The 25,888-nt window shown below is 43.1% G+C and overlaps 1 protein-coding gene across 4 annotated transcripts in view; it reads left to right on the top strand.

Moving 5' to 3' along the window:
• Positions 1-15,291: 15,291 nt before the first annotated feature.
• Positions 15,292-25,888, top strand: part of VCL (vinculin) — a 115,318-nt gene continuing 104,721 nt past the window's right edge. For 2 of the 4 annotated variants that reach the window (XM_058188625.1, XM_058188624.1), the window contains exon 1: positions 15,292-15,635. In XM_058188625.1, coding sequence (XP_058044608.1) covers positions 15,468-15,635 — 168 coding nt within the window. In that variant the 5' untranslated portion in view covers positions 15,292-15,467. The remainder of the gene's footprint in view (positions 15,636-25,888) is intronic. The other 2 variants (XM_058188629.1, XM_058188627.1) reach the window with 1 other exon arrangement.

The raw sequence follows: 25,888 nt of genomic DNA, 5'->3' as shown, positions 1-25,888 counted from the left end.
AGTTTGGAAAGAGCTTTCAGCGAACAGCTAGTGTGTAACTGGATCTCCCTTATTTTCTTTAATAATCCAGGTCTGATTTAAATAGCAAAACAACATATAAATTGCCAGCATCCAATCCTCAATAAACGGATTAAAGGGCTGCAGTCCTCCAGCTCATCTTCTCAGCTGTTCCAGATGAATGGGGATGCAGAAAGTTAGCACCCACCCCTCTCCTAGAAGAATAAAATACTTTATAAAATATGAAAAAAGCAGAATATTTGCCCGAAAAGAGAAATTTTAAAAATCTTAAGGGAGATAGAAACTCAGACCTTCAGCTCCCTGCCCCTAGCAGATATTTGGTGCCCATTGAGAAAACAAAACAAAAGACCTTCAGCTCCAGGGCGATGGGACTAAGACATGACCCTCCAGGACATTATAGGATTATCTAGCAGCAGGGCTCACTGCGTTGTGAAATCACCTGGGGACATTACATCAGCCCAAGGTTCAACCAGACTTGATTCAGACAAATATGACCCCACATGGGAGTGTGACTACAGTGAAAAGAATACATATTCTTGCACAGGAACAGGAAGCTCAAGTGCAAAGCCCAAGAGAGGATATAAATACTTCTCACTCTCCACTCCATGTGGTCAGCTACAGAATCATACATTCTTGGTGGTTCTACTTCACAATTAAGCCATCTTTCCAATCAACCTCCATGTTTCTAGGGTCTTTCTCCCCACTTGGAACTGAACCAGATGGATACTTCTTCCAGCAGGGGTCTCCAGTAAAACCCATATTTTGTAAAATATGTTACAAAATGTATGTAAGATGCCCCAAATGCCACAGATTTGTTATAATAGGTGGCAACTCATCCTTCCGGTCAAAAGTGAGAGATTCAATCCCATTATACTGTGTAGGCAGGAAAAAGAGGTACCAAAATTAAAATTAAAATTTACTATACTTGCATTTTATACTTGGCAGTCACTGGATTTGTATATTAGCAGCTTTATTTGGAGATCTGTGTCCTTGAACCACTGCTTATATATTCCATAATTCTGATATCTGTCCACGGAAACCTAACAGCAGCTCTCACTGGCAATTTGCAAACCATATTAACTACAGAGGTAAGTAGGGAAGAGCTATTTCCTCGCAGAAGGGATTTCCAAGTTAATTGGGGGTCTGCTTGTTTGGAAAAGGAAAATATTTAGAGAAAGACACAAGCTCAACATTATTGTATCTGGCATAGCATATTCTGTTCAACAGAAAGTCAAGACAGCAATTTATGCCTTCTCCTCATAGATCTCAGAGGACTTTTTTAAAAACACAATGCATAATTAAAATGTGAAGTTATGAGAGGTAGAGCTGGTTACTAGCTTGTCTGGTTTCAAAAAAGTTCATGGAAGTCATAAGGATTTTGGGAAGGGCACCCCAAAGAAGACAGTGCCAGGAACCCCTGAAACAGTGCAGAAAATAAAAACAGCTTTTTCCTTTAGCAGAGTAAAGACCTGGAGACAAGCGCTCAGGAGATAATTACAAGTCTGGACAGACTGCCAAAAGCTATTACTAGAAATAACAAAGCAAAGCACTTTTGCTTCTTGCCTTCCTACATTAAAAGAATTCTGCTTTCTGGCAGCTGGCTTCTGAATCCATTTCTTCTCAGCATCTTTGGTGTGTCCCAGCTGGAGAATGAACCCAGGAGTTTTTCTTCCAACAGGATCAATGATTATTAGTCCCCCATCCCGTTAAAGACCTTGGAGTTTTCATGTCAAATGATCTAAGTGCCAAAGCCCACTGCAACTACATAGCACAAAAAGCTCTAAGAGTTGTAAACCTAATTTTGCGTAGCTTCTTTTCCAGAAACACCACACTCCTAACCAGAGCATATAAAACATTTGCTAGACCAATTCTAGAATATAACTCGCCTGTTTGGAACCCTCACCACATCTCTGACATCAATACAATTGAACGTGTCCAGAAATATTTTACAAGAAGAGTTCTCCATTCCTCTGAAAACAATAAAATACCCTATCCCACCAGACTTGAAATCCTAGGCTTAGAAAACTTGGAACTCCGTCGCCTTCGACAAGACCTAAGCTTAACTCACAGAATCATCTATTGTAATGTCCTTCCTGTTAAAGACTACTTCAGCTTTAATTGCAATAATACTAGAGCAACTAATAGATTTAAAGTTAATGTCAACCACTTTAATCTAGATTGCAGAAAATATGACTTCTGTAACAGAATCATCAGTGCTTGGAATACTTTACCTGACTCTGTGGTCTCTTCCCATAATCCTAAAAGTTTTATCCAAAAACTTTCTACTATTGATCTCACCCCATTCCTAAGAGGACCATAAGGGGCGTGCATAAGCGCACAAACGTGCCTACCGTTCCTGTCCTATTGTTTTTCTTTTCTTCTTTCTATATATATGCTTATACCTCCTTATATTTACTCATATATGTGTTTATATACTATATAATCTTTTTGTATGATACCTACATATATTGTTGTGACAAAATAAAATAAATAAAAAATAAATAAAAAATAAAAAATAAAAAATAAAAAATTAGTCATGATGGCACTGGGGCTACCTTTGGAGGCCATCATGAGAGACTAGTTGACTTCCTGGTGCGGTTGATTGGCCACTGTGAGAACAGATAGACCACTGTCCACTCCAGCAGGAAATCACTTATGCTTATGTTCCTTTCTTAGCTTAAGACCCCTGTAATATTTGCATATACATTACAAGAGTCTGAACTAGGTGGAGGGAATGTAGCTGCAGGATGCTCCTGCCTAGGGGTTTTATCCTGTTCACAGAGATGGAGGCGTGTGTGTGCGTGGGGGGGTGTTTGGGAAAAAAGTGTTAGGCTATGAAGTAAAAGTTAGTTACATCAAAACATAAACAAGCAAACAAGGATTAACAGATTAATGCAGTTGGAAGGGACTTTATAGGTCATCTAGTCCAACTACTTGCCCAAGTAGGAGACCCGACACCTACACCATTTCTGACAGATGGCAGTCCAGTCTCTTCTTGAAAGCTTCCAGTGATGAAGCTCCTACAACTTCTGAAGGCAACTTCTGTTCCATGGGTTGATTGCTCTCACTGCCAGAAAATTTCTCCTTATTTCTAGGTTGAATCTCTTCTTGTTCAGTTTCCATCCATTATTCCTTGTCTGGCCTTTGGATGCTTTGGAAAATAGTTTGACTCTTTGTGGCAGCCCCTCAAATGTAGGAAGACTGCTATCATGTCTCCCCTGGTCCTTCACTAGACTAGCCATGCCCAGTTCCTGCAACTGTTCATCGTAAGTTTTAGCCTCCAGTCCCCTAATCATCTTGCTTTCTCTCTTTCTAGAGTGTCAACATCTTTTTTTATAGCGTGGTGACCAAAATTGGATCTTGAGCCTATCATTTAGGGTGTTGGCTATTCCTGCCAGCTTAGTATTATCCGCAAATTTGGTAAGTTCCCCTTCTATTCCTTCATCTAATAAGTTGTTTATGAAGATATTGAAGAGTACTGGGCCTAAGGAGAAAGACTGGGTTACAGTTGGACACAAAGTTCAAATTTACCTGGGAAAACATCTTTCTGATCATGGTTGGGTTGTTTGCTAAATACAGATGGACAAAATGGTGGGAGGTTCTTTTAAATTAGGCAAGAAATTTCCTGACAATGAGAACAATTATTCAATGGAATGGCTTGACTCCAGAGGTTGTGGGTGCTCCATTACTGCAGGTTTTCAAGACGAGATTGGACAGGTATTTGTCTGAAACAATATATGGTCTCTTGCCTGAGCAGAGGGTTGGATTAGAAGACCCTCTAAGGTACCTTCCAATTCTGTTATTATGTTATTATTCTGATATACCACGCCTGGGATTGAATCCCATTGATGACTACACAAAAGGTGGACAGAGTTGAAGATCAAATGAAAATGTGTTGTTTGAAAATGTCCATTTAAATTTTTTTTAATGAATTACCGTGTTGCTGTTAATCTTCAGAATGTATTTATCACTGTAAGATAATAGAATTTCCATTTTTTTCAGCATCTGCAATGCAGATTTGTTTTTACAGGTAAGAAGGACCAGGCAGGGAGCACTTGATCATTTAATGCAGCAAGGAAGTTGTGCCCTTGGTTAATAATATATTGTGAGGTACATATGCTTTTTCCAGACATCTGTTTTAAACAAATGATTAAAAGTTGTTCTTTTCTTATATTTATATCTTGCTTTCCACCTCATCCAGAGTAAAAGCCCCCATTTATTTTTATCCTAATAACAAGTGATGGGTACTGATTGTTAAACAATTGTGTAATCAGTACTGATTAATACAAAACAGGCAAGCTATTATCTGATTTGCATATCATAATTAACATCTTGCATAAAGAGGGAATTGACTCAAACTCTGAAACAATATAACATATGCAGAACTGTAATTTCAGTTAACTGCAATTCCGCAGGAAACGTTAACCAATCTATCCTTAGTCAACGCTATTTAATCATTCAGATATCAGAAGAAAAGGAAAGAAAAATGAAGGCTATAATGGTTAAGACTCAGTAAAAAGAAAAATGCAATACCAGCTTGGTTTTAGGATCTGGCTGCCACCTAATAAAGATATCAAAATATTATTTTCCCCTTTAAGTGAACCCAATATGACATGTTTCACTAGCCATTCTTTTCATGGTCCAGTCCAGTGATCTCAGAGGTGTGTGCAGTGGTGAAATCTGAACCGGTTTGTTAGTTAGTTAGTTAGTTTGTTTGTTTATTTATTTGTTTATTTATTTATTTAATTTCTATATTGCCCTTCTCCCGAAAGACTCAGGGTGGTTCACAGCCAATAAAATACAAATACATATAACACAAGTTAAAAGCAGTATAAAAAACTAATTCCATATATGGCCTAAAAATTTGAATACAGTTAAAAACTCAGTTTAAAAACCCCAATTAAAACCCCAATTAAAACTATATTTAAGCTAGCCCTGCATGCTGAAACAAAAGCGTCTTCAGCTTGCGGCGAAAGGTCCGGAGATCAGGGAGTTGACGAAGCCCCGGAGGTAGCTCATTCCAGAGGGCAGAAGCCCCCACAGAGAAAGCCCTCCCCCTGGGGGTCGCCAGCCGACATTGTTTGGCTGACGGTACCCGGAGGAGGCCCTCTCTGTGTGAGTGCACAGGTCGGTGGGAGGCTACTGGTGGCAGTAGGCGGTCCCGTAACCAGTTTGCTACCGGTTCGCTGGCTTTGCTGGCTGGGGAATTCTGGGAGTTGAAGTCTTCCAGGCTTAAAGTTGCTAAGGTTGGAGACCTCTGTTCTAGGAGACAGATGGGTGCTAACTTTGCACACAGTGATGGGCAGTGTGGGTGATAAGATGCATTATTAAGGGGAGGGAGAGAGAGAAATTGGTTTGATCACTGCTGTTTCATAGGCAGTGGTGGGATTCAGCCTGTTCTGGCCGGTTCAGGTGAACCAGTAATTAAATTGCTGGCTGGCCCGTCCTCTCCCCGCCCCTTCCAGGAGTACCCACGCACCCCATTTTGGCTTCCAGGAAAGTGCAGGGAGGCCTACTAGGCCCAAAATGGGACATTGTGTCCCCCCCATGGCCCATTTTGGCTCCCAGCAGGGTGCAGGAGGCCAGGTGCTGCCTGTCACACCCCCTCAGCTAGTCATCAGGGCAGAGAACCGGTTGTTAAATTATTTGAATCCCACCACTGTTCATGCCCAACTCTCCTTACAGCTGTCAGCTGTTTTTTTGAGGTTAAGAGCTTTTCTGAAAGAGTGCTAAACCCACATCTCCAAAACTATTAGCTGATACCAGCTGAAAGACACACGCCCTTTGAATGCCTGCATACAAAATAATTGTACGAAGTTTTGACAGATGGTTAAATGGCTGATCTGGCCATCTGTCAAAAGTCGTCTCCTCTCCCAGAACTGCAGCCCATGTAGTAAGGAATGATGGGTGGATGTTTTGCTGTCGCAGATAACGTTGATGGGAGGGATGGGCAAGCAAGTTTGGGAGAATACAAGCGCTGCTTTTAACATATTCTGCTCAACCTAAATGAAGACAACATCATTTTCAACATCTCTCAGGATGGAGATCTCCAATGGAGGCAATGCATCTCATGCCAGGATAATTTTCTGCCACTTTAACTGCTGGTAGGTCTCTTTTTTGGGCCATGAATAAAATCTTTGCCCATCCCTCGTGTAATTATCCAAGGCTGAGATAGTTTAGCATTGCCAGTTATGGCTTGCTTGACAGGTAACGATTTGCGGCTTTGTACAACAGTGACTTGATCTTTCTCAAAGAGTGAAAAATGTGTTTTTTGTGTGTTTGGGACAGCCAGGAATGATCATTCTCTTCTTTCTTGGATCTGAGGCAATATGTCAAGTTGCATCACTTTCTGGAATATGTGTGTTTGTGTGGATGTGTGTCGGCATGTGCACACTTGGAAGAGAAGAAAGAAAAAGAGAGAGAAAGAGGGGCGGGGGGGGGTCTGGAACTGGGTGGGCAGGTTTCCTGTGCCTGCATCCTATAAAAAGAGACAATAAATGAAAGTTCCTGTTTCTATTTTAATTTTCAACCACAGACCAAACATTTGCTTTCTATGAAAGCATGGGAGATTCTTCCCAGTAAAATACTGTACTGTGTGTATTATATTAATATATATTTTTTCATTGCTCTGTGCATAAAAATCAGGATTATAACCAGTGGTGAAATCCAATTTTTTTTACTACCGGTTCTGTCAGCGTGGCTTGGTGGGTGTGGCTTGGTAGGCGTGGCAGGGGAAGGATACTGCAAACTCCCCACCCCCTCTGCACTCCTGGGGAAAGGATATTGCAAAATATCCATTTCCATCCTACTCTAGGGCCAGCCAAAGGTGGTATTTGCTGGTTCTCCGAACTGCTCAAAATTCCCACTACCGGTTCTCCAGAACCTGTCAGAACCTACTGGATTTCACCCCTGATTACAACTCAGTGCATGGATCAAAGAAAGCCACCCTCACCTTGCACTGAGTTTACTGCTGGAAATCAGGAGACGGATTGTTCTCCACTTGAGCCTTCAAAGAAGACTCAGCTTGGACAGAGTAGCTGGGAGGTGGGATATGGCCTTAACACCAACTCCCAAGGACCGATTCTCCCAGGGATGGGAAGATAGAAAAGGGGCTGGCCAATAGACTGGGGGGCGGGGGGAAGAAAGGGGGAGCTCAAAAGTTCTCATGGGACAGCTCATACTGTCATCACATCTGAAGAAGGGCCTGTATGGTGGCCCTGCCTTAATATTTTCTTTTGGGTATATTTTACCCCGGCTTGATGTCTATGGAGATTCTCAGTCATCTAGGTCAGGGGTCTCCAACCTTGGTCCGTTTAAGACTTGTGGACTTCAACTCCCAGAGTCCCTCAGCCACCAAAGCTTTTTATTCATTTTATTCAAAATGAATAACATTCATTTTATTCACCTCGGAAGGATGGAAGGCTGAGTCACCAGGTGAGCCTGGTGAGATTCGAACTGCCAAATTGCAGGCAGCCGGCAGTCAGCAGAAGTAGCCTGAAGTACTTCACTCTAACCACTGCGCCACCAAAGCTCAAATGCTGCAATTTACACATTTGCCCCCGAGGCGATGATACAGCTATGTTTTTCATTTGCATGCCAATGCAATCACCTGTAGGTCGTTTTTTGTGTTTCTTGCTATTTGTTATGCACAAACAAACATTTGTTATGTTTGGGGTTAAGTTGGACTCATTGGGGCTGAATTAATTAACCCTTTTTTGATATTCGCACAAGACAGCTGCCCTTTGACATTGCTCTGTATGTTGAGAGAACAGATCCACAGATCCACAACCAAATTGGCATTTTGTTGAAAGCAGTAAAATGCACGTAGATGGAGATTTGAGTGCACAAAAAACACAACGATTCAGGGTTTGTTTGCATACACACTCCAATGCATTGATCCAGCGTTCCAATGCAGGACAAATTATTTTTTCAAAAAGGCTTGCCCTATTTTTTTTTAAAGCTTTTAAATTCCCAAAGGCGATACAACTAAAGGATTAATTAAAAAAAAGTAGGTTATAAATATGTAGAGGATTGAGTAAAAAAGATCTGAGAATATATACCATTGCCGATACGACAAGCTGCAAAATATGTAATGCTATTTTTGTTATGTGTTTTTAATGTGTGTGTTTTTTTTGTTGTGTTTTTTCTTTGTTTTGTTTTTAAGGGTGAAAAGCTTAATAAAAATTATTTTTTTAAAAAAATAGGGATTACATCAGCTCAGACTGTAATAAGCACATAGCTCTACCCACCCCACAAACTCTGAAACCTGTTTATAAGTTGCATATTTTTACCCTCAGAGTAACAGCCCAGGCTGCGCATCACACAGAATAACTATTTTTCTGCCAAGAGAATTTGTGTTTTGTCAGTCAAACGCTTATGAGCACAAAGCAGAGTTCTGTGTGAATAAGACTGGTTCATGTAATAAGCCAAGAAGGTGGTTTTTAAATTAATTTAGTTTATATTTTAGCTATTTTCTTTTCTGCTTCAAAAGGTTTGAAGTGACAGCTGTTAAGCGAATCTGGTTTCCTCATTGACTTTGTTTGTCAGAAGGTCGCAAAAGGGGATTTTATCAGGGGTGAAATGCTCCCGGTTCGCACCGGCTCCCCCGATTAGGTAGCGATGGCGGCTGCTGGTTCGGAGGACCGGTAGCAAAAATCCCTGGCCCCGCCCCCCTGCCTCCGCTGAGCCGCACCATCAGCAGGTTTTTTTTTTACTTTTAAAAGTTTTTCTTCAGCCGAAACATGCCTTTAAAAGTAAAAACAAACCTCTGATGATCGAGCAGAGATCAAAACCCATTAAAAGTTTTTTTTAAAAACCCCTCTTCAGCCAAAGGGGGGGGAGAAAAAAACCCCGAGGTTTTAAAAGCCTCCTCTGGCGATCCCAGAGGAGTTTCCTGATCCTCACAGGCTTTTAAACTCACTTTTTAACAGCCCCCATTTACAAGAACCCCTACCCATACCCAGCCAATTCCCCCTCCTCACTTACCTATAATTACTGCTCCTTTCCGGCTGCAACTGCATGCTTTTCTTCAGTTATTGATTCCAGCTTGCTTTGACTTCCTGCTTTGCTAGCTGAGGAACTCTGGGATTTGAAGTCCACAATAAAATAAAATAAAATAAAATAATAAAATAAAATATTTGTGCAGCTTTCTTAGATTTGGTGTGTTTCTGTAGTGTTTCACTCTAACTACACAAACACACAAAATCTCAGAAAGCTGTATGTGGCATTTTGTGTGTGTGTGTGTGTGTGGGTTGTGTGTGTGTGAAGTGTGAAAGTTGGTTTTTGAGCTTTTTGTGGCTGTGTGAAGTGTGAAGTGCAGCTGCTTTTACATTGTGTGTGAGTCAGTTGTGTTGTGTGTGTGTAAAGTGTGAAAGTTGGTTTTTGATACTCTTATTGTTTTTGATACTTTATTATTTTTATTATTGATTGTTATTGGCCATGCCCACCCAGTCATCTGACCACCAAGCCATGGCCACCAATTAAGCCACGCCCACAGAACCGGTAGGGAAAATTTTTAGATTTCACGACTCCAGGACACTGTAACCCTCACAAACCAGTTGTCAAGCATCCGAATGTAAATTACATGACTCTGGGTATGCTGCAACAGTTGTTGTGATCTGCTGGTGGCCAGCAGAGCTGGCAGCAGAGTCGGACAGTGAGGAGGTTGGGAAGGAAAATGGGCCACTCCTGGGGGCTGGGGAAAGCTCAGATGAGGGCTCTGTGTCAGAGGCAGAGAGGGAGCTAGATAACAATGAGGCAGAGGAACAGCTGGAGCCTGTTCCCAGTGTCCACGTGCACAGAGCTACCAGAAGACAAGAACAACCAAGAAAGCAGGGTCAACTTGGAAGTAAAGCCATGCCTTGGATGTGATTGGCCCCTCCCACAGGAGACAAAAGAGGAGTGAACTCTGTGCCAAGTTTTGCCTTGTACTGTGGAAATTAGTTACCTGGCAGCCTTCCAAGCGAGATAAGGTCTGTGTTGATAAATATTCCTTTGAAAAACTGTTTGGACAGGCCTTGCTGATTGTGAATAAAAGGAATTCACAGTCGTGTAAATAGACTCTGCTTCCTGCTTTTTAAGGGAGCCTAGGTCAGAACAATGGTCATTATAATAAATGGTTCCGAGTCACTTTTTTCCATGCTGTTATAACGTCAAACGGTCACTAAGTGAACTGTTGTAATTCGAGGACTACCTGTACTTCTCAACTTGGGAAAACTGGCAGGCAGTAAACCCCACCTCAACAAGATGGTGGCTTCTTTAGCCTCCCCTCATCAGGCAAAACTAAGGCTGCCCCTGGAGCTTCTCAGTGGAGACCCCCTACACACACTTTTGGCTCTGAAGTTGTTCTAGGCAGCAGTAATTCCTTCTGACTGCCTTTTTTTCCTTCCTACTGTTGGAAGAAAAGTCCAGGCCCAGTTCCAATCCGGGAATAAAATGGAGGCTGATTGGAAAGAAAGATTCTGTTTATTGGTGAACAGAACCAACACACACACACACAGAGCATGCAGTTCTGGAACAGCGAACAAAATGGAGTTGAGAGTGGGTGGGTTTTTATACCTTCTCTGGGCTTGGTATTTGAGATTCCTCTTCCTGTGCAAGAACATGTCCTTAAATATTCTATTATGGCTGTTGTCAGATTCCTATGGGGTCATGGCTGGCTCTATAGGCAGAAGGGGAAATGCCAATTCTAGGGGTTTGAGCTAAACTTGTCAACCTTTGGATTGCTTAATTGTGTTGCTTATCTGGAGTCTCTGTCTGACCCAGACTTTCTGAATGGATTACCAAATTTGCATTTCTAAAAGCTGGCCTCCTCAGTTTCTGCTTGGGCAGGGAGACGGGCCAGTTTCTGCCTCCCTTAAGATTTTTTTCCCCCATTTCTCCTTTAGGGGAAGTATTCTATCCTGCCTTTTTAATATCCCCCAAAATATTTCATTCTCTAGAAGGATGGGTGCTTTCTACACTACATTCCAAGCAACTTAAGGGCTCTGAGTGGCTCAGCAGACTAATGCAGTCTGTTATTAACAGCAGCTGCTTGCAATTACTGCAGGTTCAAGTCCCACCAGGCCCAAGGTTGACTCAGCCTTCCATCCTTTATAAGGTAGGTAAAATGAGGACCCAGATTGTTGGGGGCAATAAGTTGACTTTGTATATAATATACAAATGGATGAAGACTATTGCTTGACATAGTGTAAGCCGCCCTGAGTCTTCGGAGAAGGGCGGGATATAAATGCAAATAAATAAATAAATAAATAAATAAATAAATAAATAAATAAATAAATAAATAAATAAATTAGTTGATCTGAATCTCAGAATTGTGGCTTGGCTGTCAAGAGTGGATCCACGCTTGGCTCAGCTTCTCGCAACTCTCCTGGCTTTCTGCGCCTCCTTGAGTGGAGCCCGCAGTTCCTTCCACCCAATCCTTTGCAACTTCTGGTGTATTTTATTAAGCAAGACACTTCTTCAGAACTCGGCAGCCCAGGAGGAAGTCTCATTTCTGCCCCTCCCTTCCCGCTGCTTGTGGTTTACATAAAGGGGCAAACGGTTAACCATCGGGAGGGGCTCACCCTGCTTCCTCAAAAGAAGCGCTTGGCTAAGAGAGGAAAGGAGACGCAGGTAGGAAGGAGGCGTTGGAAGAAAAATCCAATCGCTTCAATTCCAAGCCGGGAGAAAATTACTGGAGATAAACTGGAGGCCGATTGGAAAGAAGAATTCCGTTTATTGATGAGCAGAACCACAGCATGCAGTTCTGGGACAGCTGATAATTTAGCTTGATGAGCGCAAGGGCTTTTAGACAGTTTCCTGTATTTTGCCATTCTTTGTGTACTTTTATTATTTGATTATTTTTATTTGCTTCTGCAAAGGCTCATGATAGGTCTTAATTATCACTTCCTTGGTCCTAATCCTGTCAGACATGTGTCACTGATTTCATCCTGTTATCTGCTGCCTCTAGCCTGCCTTTCTTTTCCCCCCCAAGTTTTTTATTTTATTTTACAAATACATATCAATGTGTGAACTGTGTGACACCTGTGTGTCAGACATTCTAATACAAATAAAACTAGTAAAATTAATCATATTTATTATATTCAACCAACTTATATATTTCTAATAATAATGCACATTTATATTGTTGTAGTCTATCATTACTTAATCCATGTTTTAATATATTGCTCTATCACTCACCATATTATTTGATCATACATAATAATACGACCATTCAATTTCTAAGCTTCCCTCTTGTTTTTGTTTTTATTTTATTATGCAAAAATGTATACAGCAATATTCCCCTTTTTTTATTTCTATCTCTATTCTAACTTTTGATCACGTCACCCTTTTATTAAAAGACGTTTTCTTTCTATCCAACATCGCTCACCCACTTTGGTGCTTTGAATCCTGTTCATTTTTAACTTACCTCCCATACTTCGCTCTTTACATCTATTTGTATTAAGATACAATCATTCATTATTTCATTATTCAATGTTTCAATACACAATTTTAATACCCATCCCAATATTAGACATACAAAATTATTCTAATCTTATTCTTTACAATCATCAAATCTATATAATTCTGATAGTAATACATGTTTATATTAAAGTATGTTCTTTTATTATTTAATTGCTCAATGTTTCAATCTACTATTCCAAAGCCAATCACAATATTATTAAAAGGTACTTAATTCAATCATTATTAATTTAATTCAATCATTCAATCTCTATACTTTTCCCATTTTATTGTTACTTTTATTCCATTATATAAAGGTATGTATATACAAATGTTTTCCTCTTCTCTTATTTCTATCTAACTTCTCATCATGCCACCATTCTAAAAAAGAAGGGTAAGAAAAAGAAAAGCAAATTGAATCAAAACATCAGGAAAAAAAAAGAGAAACTCTTTCCTTTCTATCCATCATCTCTTGCGTTGTCTCTAAGCCCACCTTTCTTAATGGACAGGTATTGTTTCCACTTTTCTCAATGAATGGGGTTAAGGTCATGTCCTGTCTTGAATCCCATCACCTGGAGGTGAAGGTGTTTTTGTTTGTGACTAGACTGGCCCAGGATTTCTTAATAGCAATGGCACTTAGACTTATATACCGCTTCGCAGTGCTTTAGAATAGAATAGAATAGAATTTTATTGGCCAAGTGTGATTGGACACACAAGGAATTTGTCTTGGTGCATATGCTCTCAGTGTACATAAAAGAAAAGATACGTTCATCAAGGTACAACATTTACAACACAATTGATGGTCAATATATCAATATAAATCATAAGGATTGCCAGCAACAAGTTATAGTCATACAGTCATAAGTGGAAAGAGATTGGTGATGGGAACTATGAACGATTAATAGTAGTGCAGATTCAGTAAATAGTCTGACAGTGTTGAGGGAATTATTTGTTTAGCAGAGTGATGGCCTTGGAAAAAACTGTTCTTGTGTCTAGTTGTTCTGGTGTGCAGTGCTCTATAGCGTCGTTTGAGGTAGGAGTTGAAACAGTTTATGTCCAGGATGCGAGGGATCTGCAAATATTTTCACGGCCCTCTTCTTGATTCATGCAGTATACAGGTCCTCAATGGAAGGCAAGTTGGTAGCAATTATTTTTCTGCAGTTCTAATTATCCTCTGAAGTCTGTGTTTTTCTTGTTGGGTTGCAGAACCGAACCAGACAGTTATAGAGGTGCAAATGACAGACTCAATAATTCCTCTGTAGAATTGGATCAGCAGCTCCTTGGGCAGTTTGAGCTTACTGAGTTGGCGCAGAAAGAACATTCTTTGTTGTCCTTTTTAATGATGTTTTGATGTTAGCTGTCCATTTGAGATCTTGCGATATGATAGAACCCAGAAATTTGAAGGTTTCTACTGTTGATACTGTGTTGTCAAGTATTGTGAGAGGTGGAAGTATGGAAGGGTTTTTCCTAAAATCTACCACCATTTCTACGGTTTTGAGTGTGTTCAGTTCCAGATTGTTTTGGTTGCACCACAAGGCTAGTCGTTCGACCTCTCGTCTATATGCGGATTCGTCATTGTCTCGAATGAGACCAATCACTGTTGTATCATCTGCGAACTTCAGTAGCTTAACAGATGGATCATTGGAGATGCAGTCATTGGTATACAGAGAGAAGAGAAGTGGGGAGAGCACACAGGATTGCCAGCAACAAGTTATAGCCCTCTCTAAGCAGTTTAGAGCAGGGGTCCCCAACCTTGGCAACTTTAAGCCTGGAGGACTTCAACTCCCAGAATACCCCACCCAGCAGGCTTAAAGTTGCCAAGGTTGGGGACCCCTGGTTTAGAGAGTCAGCATCTTGCCCCCAACAATCTGGGTCCTCATTTTACCAACATTGGAAGGATGGAAGGCTGAGGCAATAGCAATAGCACTTAGACTTATATACTGCTTCTCAGTGCTTTACAGCCCCCTCTCTATGCGGTTTAGCGAGTCAGCCTATGGCCCCCAACCATCTGGGTCATTTTAACCCACCTCGGAAGGATGGAAAGAAGAGTCAACCTTCAGCCTGGGGAGATGAATGGGGAAAGGCACCAGACCCCACCTCCCCAGAAATACAGGGGGCTCTGAAGGGAATCGTAGTCAAGGCCCTTTGGGGGAACTCTCCAAACCCAGCTACTGCAACGCTCATCTCCAGCATCAGCTAAAGCAGGGATCTCCAACTTTGGCCACTTTTAAGCCTGGCAGACTTCAACTCCCAGAATCCCCCAGCCAGCTTCTGGGAGTTGAAGTTCCCCAGGCTAAAAGTGGCCAAGGTTGGAGACACCTGAACTAAAGCGAGCGGGACTGCGCGCACCTATGGAAAAGTCGCCCGTAGGGAAGAGATCGCGAAGGATCGCCCGAAGCGGGGCAGGAGCAAAGTTCCAGGGAAGGGGGCGGGGCGGGCTCTGGCTCTTTTTTTTTCCCCCTCGCTGGAATCCTCTCCCGCCCCGCCCGAGTCCCGAAGGCTCCCGGCTTTCATCATCGCCTTATATGGACTCCAGAATGCCTGACGTCACGCGGAGCCCGGGACGGCCAGTGGCGGAGCAGCCAAGCGACTGGAAGTGGGGAGGGGGGGGGAAGCAGGGAGGAGAAGGGGAGGAGTCGGAATGTGGGCCCCCCCTCCAATCAGGGCAGGGCTGGCGGTCCGTCATTGGCGGAGACGCGGCAAGATTGGAGGGGGGGCGTGGCGTCGGTCCGTGGCTGCGGAAGGTTTGAGGAGCGGAGGGGCTGAGCCGGGCGAAGCCGAAGATTTTTTTTTTTTTTGTGGGGGGGCTGGAGGGGGGGGGCAGTAAGTCCCGGCGCGGCTGCAGCTCCGGAGAAGCCCTTGGCTGAGGCTGCGGCTCCGGCTCCGGCTCCGTCCCCAAAGTCCGCCGGGCTTCCCACCCCAGCAAGCGCTCGGTCCCGGGGCCGGCGGGTCAGCCGTCGGAAGTTTCTTTGGCGCCGCCGAGTGCGAAGGGCTTCTTTGCCGCAGCCATGCCGGTCTTCCACACCCGCACGATCGAGAGCATCCTGGAGCCGGTGGCCCAGCAGATCTCCCACCTGGTCATCATGCACGAGGAGGGCGAGGTGGACGGCAAGGCCATCCCGGACCTCACCGCCCCGGTGGCCGCCGTGCAAGCCGCCGTCAGCAACCTGGTCCGGGTGAGCGGAGGGGCGAGGCGGGGAGAACTCGGCGCCTCCTCGGCGAAGCTGCCTCGGTGGGCTCGGGGCCCCGCGCTGGCAAGGATTGAGGGGCGGTTGGTAGAAGGCGAGGGGGGTAATGCGGCTTTGCGACCGCCGGTGAAGTCCCGGCTAAACTTCTTGGTTGCTCCCCTCCCCCGGCCCGGAGCAGGCCGTTCTCGGGAAAGCCGATTCCTTCCTTCCTTCCTTCCCTTCCCTTCCCTCCTTCCTTCCTTCCACTCCTTCTTTCTTTCTTTTCTTTCCTTCCTTCCCCTTCTTCCTTCCTTCCCCTCCTTCTTTTCCTTCCTTCCACTCCTTCCTTCTTTCCTTCCTTTCCTCCCTTTCATTCTTCCCCTCCTTCCTTTCTCCCCTTTTTTCTTTCTTTTCTTTCCTTCCTTCCCCTCCTTCCTTCTTTCCTTCCTTTCCTTCCTTCCATTCTTCCCCTCCTTTCTTCTTTCTTTTCTTTTCTTTCCTTCCTTTCCTTCCTTCCTTTCTCCCCCCTTTCTTCTTTCTTTTCTTTCCTTCCTTCCCCTCCTTCCTTCCTTTCTTCCCCTCCTTCCTTCTTTCCTTCCTTTCCTTCCTTCCATTCTTCCCCTCCTTTCTTCTTTCTTTTCTTTCCTTCCTTTCCTTCCTTCCTTTCTCCCCTTTCTTCTTTCTTTCCTTCCTTCCCTCCTTCCTTCCTTTCTTCCCTCCTTCCTTCCCTCCCTCCTTTCCTTCTTCCCTCCTTTCTTCTTTCTTTTCTTTCCTTCCTTTCCTCCCTTCCTTTCTCCCCCCTTTCTTCTTTCTTTTCTTCCTTCCTTCCCCTCCTTCCTTCCTTCCCCCCCCTCCAGCCCAGAAGAGAAGCAGCTCCTTCTGGAACTTCCTGACAAGTTTCCTTGCCTGCTTTTCTCCTTCTCAAAACGCCTTCCGGTGGACTGGCCAAGCTCTCCTCCTGCCCAGGAATGGATTTCCCCCAGGGAGTTGCCTTCTTTCCTTTTTCTTTTTTTAAAGAATGAGTAAAACCGATTCATTTCCCCCCCTCCCTTTGCTTGTAAGACCCTCCTGATGGGTGGATTTTACTTCCAAGGAAGAGCCTTCAAGGATGTCTTTTTCCAGGGGCCGTTGCCTTAACTGTTAACTCAGGGGTCTCCAACCTTGGTAAGTTTAAGACTTGTGGACTTCAACTCCTAGAACTCCAAGGTTGGAGACCCCTGCACTTAACTCATTGCCATGAGCCTTCTCTTCCCACAATGTCCAGGTTGCCTTTTCATTTAACAGATTGGAAGGGACCTTATAGGTCATCTAGTCCAACCCCCGCCTAAGAAGAAGCTCCTCCTGGCTTTCTGTTATTCTTCCTCCCCTCAAATCTTGGTGTCCCTTGTGCTTCCTCAGCTTTATTGGCTGCTCTGTCACAAGCAGTAAGTCCCGGCGCGGCTGCAGCTCCGGAGAAGCCCTTGGCTGAGGCTGCAGCTCCGGCTCCGTCCCAAAGTCCGCCGGGCTTCCCACCCCACCAGTGGTGGGTTTCAAAAAAATTTACTACCGGTTTTGTGGGTGTGGCTTGGTGGGCATGGCATGGCTTGGTGGGTGTGGCTTGGTGGTGTGGCATGGCTTGGTAGGCGTGGCATGGGAAGGATACTGTAAAATCTCCATTCCGACCCCAATCCAGGGAAGGTTACTGCAAAATCCCATTTCCTCCCAATCATCTGGGACTTGGGAGGCAGAGAATAGATGGCGATGGGGCCAATCAGAATTTTACTACCAGTTCTGTGGGTGTGGCATGGCTTGGTAGGCGTGGCATGGGAAGGATACTGTAAAATCTCCATTCCGACCCCAATCCAGGGAAGGTTACTGCAAAATCCCATTTCCTCCCAATCATCTGGGACTTGGGAGGCAGAGAATAGATGGCGATGGGGCCAATCAGAATTTTACTACCGGTTTTGTGGGTGTGGCATGGCTTGGTGGGCTCAGGGGCCCCGCGCTGGCAAGGATTGAGGGGCGGTTGGTAGAAGGCGAGGGGGGTAATGCGGCTTTGCGACCGCCGGTGAAGTCCCGGCTAAACTTCTTGGTTGCCCCCCTCCCCCGGCCCGGAGCAGGCCGTTCTCGGGAAAGCCGATTCCTTCCTTCCTTCCTTCCCTTCCCTTCCCTCCTTCCTTCCTTCCACTCCTTCTTTCTTTCTTTCCTTCCTTCCTTCTTCCTCTTACGTTTAATCTTCCTTTCTTTCTTCCTTCTTTCCTTCCTTCCTTCCTTCTTCCTCTTACGTTTTATCTTCCTTTCTTCCTTCCTTCCTTCCTTCCTTCCTTCCTTCCTTCCTTCATTTTTCCTCTTTCTTTCTTTCTTTCTTTCTTTCCTTCCTTCCTTCATTTTTCCTCTTTCTTTCTTTCCTTCCTTCCTTCCTTCCTTTCTTCCTTCTTCCTTCCTTCCTTCCTTCCTTCCTTCATTTTTCCTCTTTCTTTCTTCCTTCCTTCCTTCCTTCATTTTTCCTCTTTCTTTCTTTCTTTCCTTCCTTCCTTCCTTCCTTCATTTTTCCTCTTTCTTTCTTTCTTTCCTTCCTTCCTTCCTTCATTTTTCCTTTCTTTTTTTCTTTCCTTCCTTCCTTCCTTCATTTTTCTTCTTTCTTTCTTTCTTTCTTTCTTTCCTTCCTTCCTTCCCCCTCCAGCCCAGAAGAGAACCAGCTCCTTCTGGAACTTCCTGACAAGTTTCCTTGCCTGCTTTTCTCCTTCTCAAAACGCCTTCCGGTGGACTGGCCAAGCTCTCCTCCTGCCCAGGAATGGATTTCCCCCAGGGAGTTGCCTTCTTTCCTTTTTCTTTTTTTTAAGAATGAGTAAAACCGATTCATTTCCCCCCCCTCCCTTTGCTTGTAAGACCCTCCTGATGGGTGGATTTTACTTCCAAGGAAGAGCCTTCAAGGATGTGCTGTTTCCAGGGGCCGTTGCCTTAACTGTTAACTCAGGGGTCTCCAACCTTGGTAAGTTTAAGACTTGTGGACTTCAACTCCTAGAACTCCAAGGTTGGAGACCCCTGCACTTAACTCATTGCCATGAGCCTTCTCTTCCCACAATGTCCAGGTTGCCTTTTCATTTAACAGATTGGAAGGGACCTTATAGGTCATCTAGTCCAACCCCCGCCTAAGAAGAAGCTCCTCCTGGCTTTCTGTTATTCTTCCTCCCCTCAAATCTTGGTGTCCCTTGTGGTTCCTTAGCTTTATTGGCTGCTCTGTCACAAGCAGGAGGGTTTCCTGAGTTCCTGGGCTGGGTCTTTTGGCCTCTTTGCAGATGGCCAAGGCTCTGTCCTACACTGGAGGGACGGTTTGTCGGATCTTAGAGAGAGACTGCCTGGGATGCTGAGTGTGAAAAGTAAAGAGATGTCTTGGAGCGTTGGGGAAAAAGTCAGGCCTTCTTGGAATTAATTGCGGTCCTATTGATGCCAGTTACCTGCCGGTGTATTTTTTTTCCTTCTCATCAGCACCACAAAATGGTTTTACGACTGTCTTTGTGTGAGCAAAGAATAAAGCCCTATCATGGCTGGAGAATTCTGGGAGTTGAGGTCTAGATATTCTGGACCTAAAGTTGAGAACCCTTGGTGCAGAGCAGGGTGTCAAACGCACGTCCCGCGAGTCGGATGCGTTACGCATCCAGTTTAGTGAAAGGAAAAAGTTGTGATATGTCACATGACCCGTGGTGAAATTCAGCAGGTTCTGACAGGTTCTGGAGAACCAGTAGCAGAAATTTTGAGTAGTTCAGAGAACCAGCAAATACCACCTCTGGCTGGCCCCAGAGTGGGGTAGGAATGGAGATTTTGCAATATCCTTTCCCTGCAATTCCCACCAGTGGTGGGTTTCAAAAAAATTTACTACCGGTTTTGTGGGTGTGGCTTGGTGGTGTGGCATGGCTTGGTGGGCATGGCTTGGTAGGCGTGGCATGGGAAGGATACTGTAAAATCTCCATTCCGACCCCAATCCAGGGGAAGGTTACTGCAAAATCCCCCATTTCCTCCCAATCATCTGGGACTTGGGAGGCAGAGAATAGATGGCGATGGGGCCAATCAGAATTTTTACTACCAGTTCTCCGAACTACTTAGTATTTCTGCTACTGGTTCTCCAGAACTGGTCAGAACCTGCTGAAACCCACCTCTGCAAGACACGCCCACCAAGCCACACCACATCCACCAAGACATGCACAGAACCAGAGTAAAAAAATTTGAATTCCACCACTGCTGGTGGATACCCCTGGTGTAGAGAATAAGGAAGATGACCTGGATGGAGATCCACAGGCAAAAAAAGCCAAAACATTTTGAAACTCCAGAAGATTCTGTTGTTACAGGCAATTTCAGTAAAAGTAATCCTAACCTTCCTGGGGAGTGGATTTCCTGGTCTGGTCTGCCTGGTGGGGGGGCCAAGCAGCTTCATGTACAAATGTTTTTTTTCAGTGTCTCAAACTTGGACTGAGAATTCCTATTGATCCAAACACTCACTCAGTCTGATCCTGTGTTAGCCTTCCCCAAACCTCCGTTTTGCCTTCCCCAACTTTCTGCTTATTAAAACAACTTCTAGGGTTATTTTCCCTCTTTCTAGGAATTTTTCCACCTCACCTATTTTGACTCCTGCATTAGAGATTCATCTAACTTTCCTAATTTCCATTGCGACCCTTTTATTCAAAGGGTTTCTTCCTCTCTGATTTACCATCACTTGTTTAAAAAAAGAAAAGAAAGAAATTCAGATCAAAAAAGGCTTTTCTCCCCAGCTTCTGAATTACTCTGTTGCCTGCTAAAAAGATCCAGAAACAGCCCAGGGCCAGATGATGTAATTAATACAATGTCACAATAGGCAGGAACAGTTACAAATGAAGGGTGCAGTACAACATTCCGTCTGCAAGGGAAGTGACTGAAGGAGTCTCTTTTCCTGCTTGGTCCCCCATTAACCCCTCTCCTTGCACCCCACTTCTTGATTGCTGATTGCAAATGAAAGCAAGCTGCCCTGTGGAGTTCCTGCAGGACTTCTTCTCTTATGTTATGCTCCTGAGTTGACCTGAGTTTCCACTCTTAGATCCTTCTTCCTCTTTATTCCTCAGCAGATAGAAGTGGCTTGAGAATCAGACAGCTACAGAAAGTACAAGTACTCCTCGACGTATGGCCACAAATATTTGAGCCCACAATATTTTCCTTGTGGAGTAAGATAGCTGTTAAGCAGGGTGGATAAAAATCGTTTAAAAAAATTTTTTTTTAATCGGACTTTTTTATTTAAATCGGATTTTTTTATTTGTATTAAATTTATTTTAATAAAATGCTTTTGGAGTAAAAATCTATCTAAAGATCGTTTTCTATTTAAGATATATTCATAATTTAGTTTATTCAGCATGAAATGGAGCTTAAGTTATGTAGCAGGAGGCGGTATATTCTGCAATATTGGGACTGTCGTGAGTCAACAGCCGGTCAGAGGAGGAGCTGTTGTGGAACAGAGATGACAGTTGCTCTTTAAAAAAAAACAATTTATTTATTTATTTATTTATTATTTATTTTATCACATTTATATACCGCCCTATCTCCCTAGGGACTCAGGGCGGTTCACAGGCAAGTAAAAAAGTACATATAAATACAGACTAAAATAACAGTTAAAAAACTTATTCTACTTATTCTACTTATTCCTGATTTAAATTGAGTTGATTTTATAATCAAGGCTTTTTACTACTGAACTAAATCAAGATTTAAATTGTGATTTAAATCGACTTGATTTAAATCAAATCCATCCTGCTGTTAAGTTAATTTTGCTCCATTTTATGACTTTCCTTGGCACTGTTGTTAAGTGAATCTACATATTAAGTTAGTAACCTGGTTGCTAAGTGAACCTGGCTTCCCCATTGTTTATTAGGAGGTTCCAAAAGAGGATCACATGCCCCTGGGATATCGCAACCATCATAAACGCATGCCAAACTTCCAAATTTTGATCATGCGATATCGGGAATGTTGCTAGAGTCTTTAAGTGTGAAAAACGATCATTAAGTCGCTTTTTTTCAGTGCCGTTGTAATTTCAAATGGTCACTAAACGAATCATGGCAAGTTGAGGACTCCAAATGTGTCTTCAAATATGTCTTCCCTTCTCCTTTGCTACCAGAAGCTAAACCAGAGATGGACCATGATTTGTGGCCCAGCATTCTCCAGTCACACATTTTGAGAGCCACAGCCCGACCAGATGATTCCTTATGACCTGTCAAAGGGGACTTGTGGGGGGGGGGAGAAGCTATTTCTGAAGTGCACCGTGCCAATTTTAGGGATTGACTTGTTCCCCATCTCAAAATGGCAGAACTCGCGGTCCATTTTCTGTCGCCACAATTAGAAAGCTGCTTATAGCTTTTGAGCTGGAGTTTGCCGATCCCTGAACTCTTCAGATTTTTCTCAGCCCGTTATTTTTATTTGGTTTTAGTTTGTCCCAAGGAGTTCACTGTGGCATGTGTGGCCTTCTAACCCTTCTCTATTTAGCCAGCTTTATCTCAAAATGGTTTTGTGTTCTCCACAGGAATTTGGTAAGATGTTCATCAAAAATGTTCCCACTTTATGAAACCCCAAATACCTTCAGCCCAGTCCAGCTAGCAGATATTTTTAACCAGTGTCCATTTTAGGATAGCTCTTGTAGAGGGAGTGAACTGGCAATATCTGGAGGTTAAAAATAAATTATAAGGGAGTTTCCTACTCTTCTTTTTGTTGGAAAAGTCAAACAAAGATTTTAATTGACCCAAGGCTATGAATTTGGTTGTTGACAAAATTCTAATAATTTCCTTGTCTGCACCCTTGTATTGCCTTAATCTGCTTTTATGTCAGTTGTGTCTGGATGCTAGTTATGGTTTCTGCCCCTGTATCACGGCAGTTTTGTCAATTATTTTTTCATTTTTCGTGTTTTATGAAATAAGTCATCTTTGATCTTTGTCAGCTCAAGGGCATATTTGGGAGCTTATTATGGAAACTCACAAAATGGCTTCCATGATTGGTGTGGCTGGTTCCCACAGACATGCCGGAAGATAAATGAAGCTCTGGGTTTCAAGCCAATTGTTTTTTCTAAATTTTTCATTTTTCTAAGTTTTATTTGGTTCTATTTCTTACTTTCCAGTATTGCTTCTATGGCCAGAAGTTTTGTTGCAAATATACTTTGACTTTTGGCAGAACTGTTGAAAGTGTAAAACATGTATTGTTACATTACCCCTTTTATCCTGACACATAGTGATAACCTCACATTTCAATACATTTTCCCAGCCGCTTTGACCAGTTTTAAGTTACTGTTTTGTTTTCAGATATACGTGTTCTTTTTACTTTGTTAATTGTTACATATATAAAATGGATGAATTGATAGGTCCAGTTAATTTTATGATTTACACTTCTTCGTATTGATGTAAACTATTTTATCTTAAGATTTTCTTCTTTTTCATGAAGCTGATATTTTCCTTTTCAGCGTGTTTTCTTTCTTTTTCTTTTTTGTTTAAATTAAACCATATAAAAATAGAGCTTGATAGACAACAAAGATTTAGGATTTTCATCCTTTGCACATTGTTGATACTTTTGATGTAATATGAATCCTGAATGAATGAACTGGGGTTTTCTCTTGCAAGAGGCTGCTACCCTGTTGATGGCTGCTGCAATGGATGTTCATTTTTAGTTGGATGTTGATTTTTCACCATGGATTTTTTGGCAGTGTCTGCCTTTGAGTTGTGATTGGCTCCTGGTGACTGCATGGACTAGTCTTTATGGTTTTCTTGGCAAGATTTTGCCATTGACTTCTTCCTAGGGCTCAGAAAGGTTGAGTGGCCCATGGTCACTCAGCCAGCTTTGGGTCTAAGGCAGGACTAGAACTCAGGGTATCCTGGTTTCTATCTTAGTGCCTTAACCACTGTATACCCATGCTCTCTACATGGGGCTCCCCTTGAAGAGCACTGGGAGGCTCCAGCTAGTCCAGAATGCGGCCGCGTGGGTGATAGAGGGGGCACCACGTTGCTCCCGTACAACACCCATCCTGCGCGGCCTGCACTGGCTGCCGGTAGCTTTCCGGGTGCAATTCAAGGTGCTGGTTATCACCTTTAAAGCACTCCATGGCTTAGGACCGGGGTATTTGCGAGACCGCCTTCTGCCACCGATTGCCTCCCAACGACCTGTGCGCTCCCACAGAGCGGGCCTCCTCAGGGTGCTGTTGACCAAACAATGTAGGTTGGCGGCCCCCAGGGGGAGGGCCTTCTCTGTGGCGGCACCAGCCCTATGGAACGAGTTACCTCTGGGGTTACGCCAACTCCCCGACCTCCGGGCCTTCAAGCGTGAACTTTATTATTTCACCGAGCGGGACTAGCCTAAGAATGTATTTTAGCAAAATTTTAATGGGTTTTTAATCGGTCTTCGACCGTTTTAGTGATTCGGCCACTAAATATTTGTTTTTAAATTGTTTTTTAAATAGTGTTTATTTATTATATTTATATCATAGTGTTATGTGTATTTTAATATTGGCTGTACACCGCCCTGAGTCCTTCGGGAGATGGTGCAGTATAAAAATGTAATTATAAATAAATAAATAAAATAAATATCCAACTGGCTTTCACTATAGAATTATTAGGTAAACAAAAATCAGTGGAGTTTTCCCAAATAATCTATAATTTTAAACTGCAAAAACAATCAGGGTTGAAGTCTTTAATTTCTGAGAAATAGCTGTAACAAGATATGGGGTTTTTAATCTAGCAGTTGGCACATCAGATCTCTGAATGAGGACTCTGCGCATGGATGGAAGAGGGAAAGTTGGCTTCTGTAGCTGTTGGCCATCGTAACTTTGGTTGTTGTTTGTACGATAGATTTGTCTCGTTGCAAATTTTTAATGGGAGATTTGATTCTGATTTTGCCTCTGCTGAAAATCTCCTTGCATTCTCTTTTTGAAGAGAAGAAGGAAGTCGAAGAAGTATTCCTCTGAAAGATTACAGTCCACCAAGTTCAAACACAATCCTGATGTGGCCCTCAATGAAATTGAGTTTGACATCCCAGCCTTAGAGTTATGCTCCTAAAATCTTCTGGAGCCATCGGATTTGTTGGTCTGCCAAAATACAGTACAGCCTCGGCTTGGTTGCCAATGTCTTACATCTGCAGAGAAATTTGAGGTTTCCGCTCATCTGATTGATTCATCTAATAGGCAGATGGACCAAGATGGAGATAACTATGGTCCTGCCCTGGCCTTCTTAATCACTTTGCTGAGTGAAGATGTCATGGACTGCATCCAATTTTTTCATTAACAATTGTGACCTTCCCCTGCCATGCATTCCTGGATGTATTTTTTTTTCAACCTGACTCAATTTGATAGTGAAGAGTGGCTTCCGTTTAGCCTCACAGCTGTAGATGGCTCAGAACTGCTCTCAGATAGCAAGCTTGACCTTAAATGGGTTCAATCCAAAGCAAACCAAAAAGGCTGTTTATGAAGGTTTTGCAAAGGTGGATCTTCAATCTTTCTTTGCTCTTGTACACGTTTCCAGGATGATGGTAAACTTGCATATAACTGCCCTTAAAACTTCCTAGAATAGAATGAATGAGCTGGAAGGGACCTTGGAGGTCTTCTAGTCCAGCCCCCTGCTCAAGCAGGAGAACCTAGGGGAGACATGATAGCAGTGTTCCAATATCTCAGGGGTTGCCACAAAGAAGAGGGAGTCAAACTATTCTCCAAAGCACCTGAGGGTAGAACAAGAAGCAATGGATGGAAACTAATCAAGGAGAGAAGCAACTTAGAACTAAGGAGAAATTTCCTGACGGTTAGAACAATTAATCAGTGGAACAACTTGCCTGCAGAAGTTGTGAATGCTCCAACACTGGAAGTTTTTAAGAAGATGTTGGATAACCATTTGTCTGAAGTGGTGTAGGGTTTCCTGCCTAAGCAGGGGGTTGGACTAGAAGACCTCCAAGGTCCCTTCCAACTCTTTCTTTCTTTCTTTCTTTCTTTCTTTCTTTCTTTATTTATTTATTTATTTATTTATTTATTTATTTATTTATTTATTTATTGGATTTCTATACCACCCTTCTCCCAAAGGACTCAGGGCGGTTTACAGCCAAGATAAAAACAACAACATAAACAAAAGTTAAAATATATTAAAAAACTAATTCTAAGATTGGCCAAATAAGTTAAAACTATCCTAAAAACCTTCATAAAACCCCCATTAAAATTTCGTTATGCCAGCCCCACATGGTGGAATAAGAAAATCTTGAGCTCGCGTTTGAAGGTCCGGAGGTCGGGGAGTTGACGCAACCCCGGAGGC

The sequence above is a fragment of the Ahaetulla prasina genome, chromosome 6, assembly GCF_028640845.1.
Source record: "Ahaetulla prasina isolate Xishuangbanna chromosome 6, ASM2864084v1, whole genome shotgun sequence".
NCBI classification, from domain to species: domain Eukaryota; kingdom Metazoa; phylum Chordata; class Lepidosauria; order Squamata; family Colubridae; genus Ahaetulla; species Ahaetulla prasina.
The sequence above is the reverse complement of the archived record's forward strand: the minus strand, read 5'-3'. Positions and strand labels throughout refer to the sequence as shown.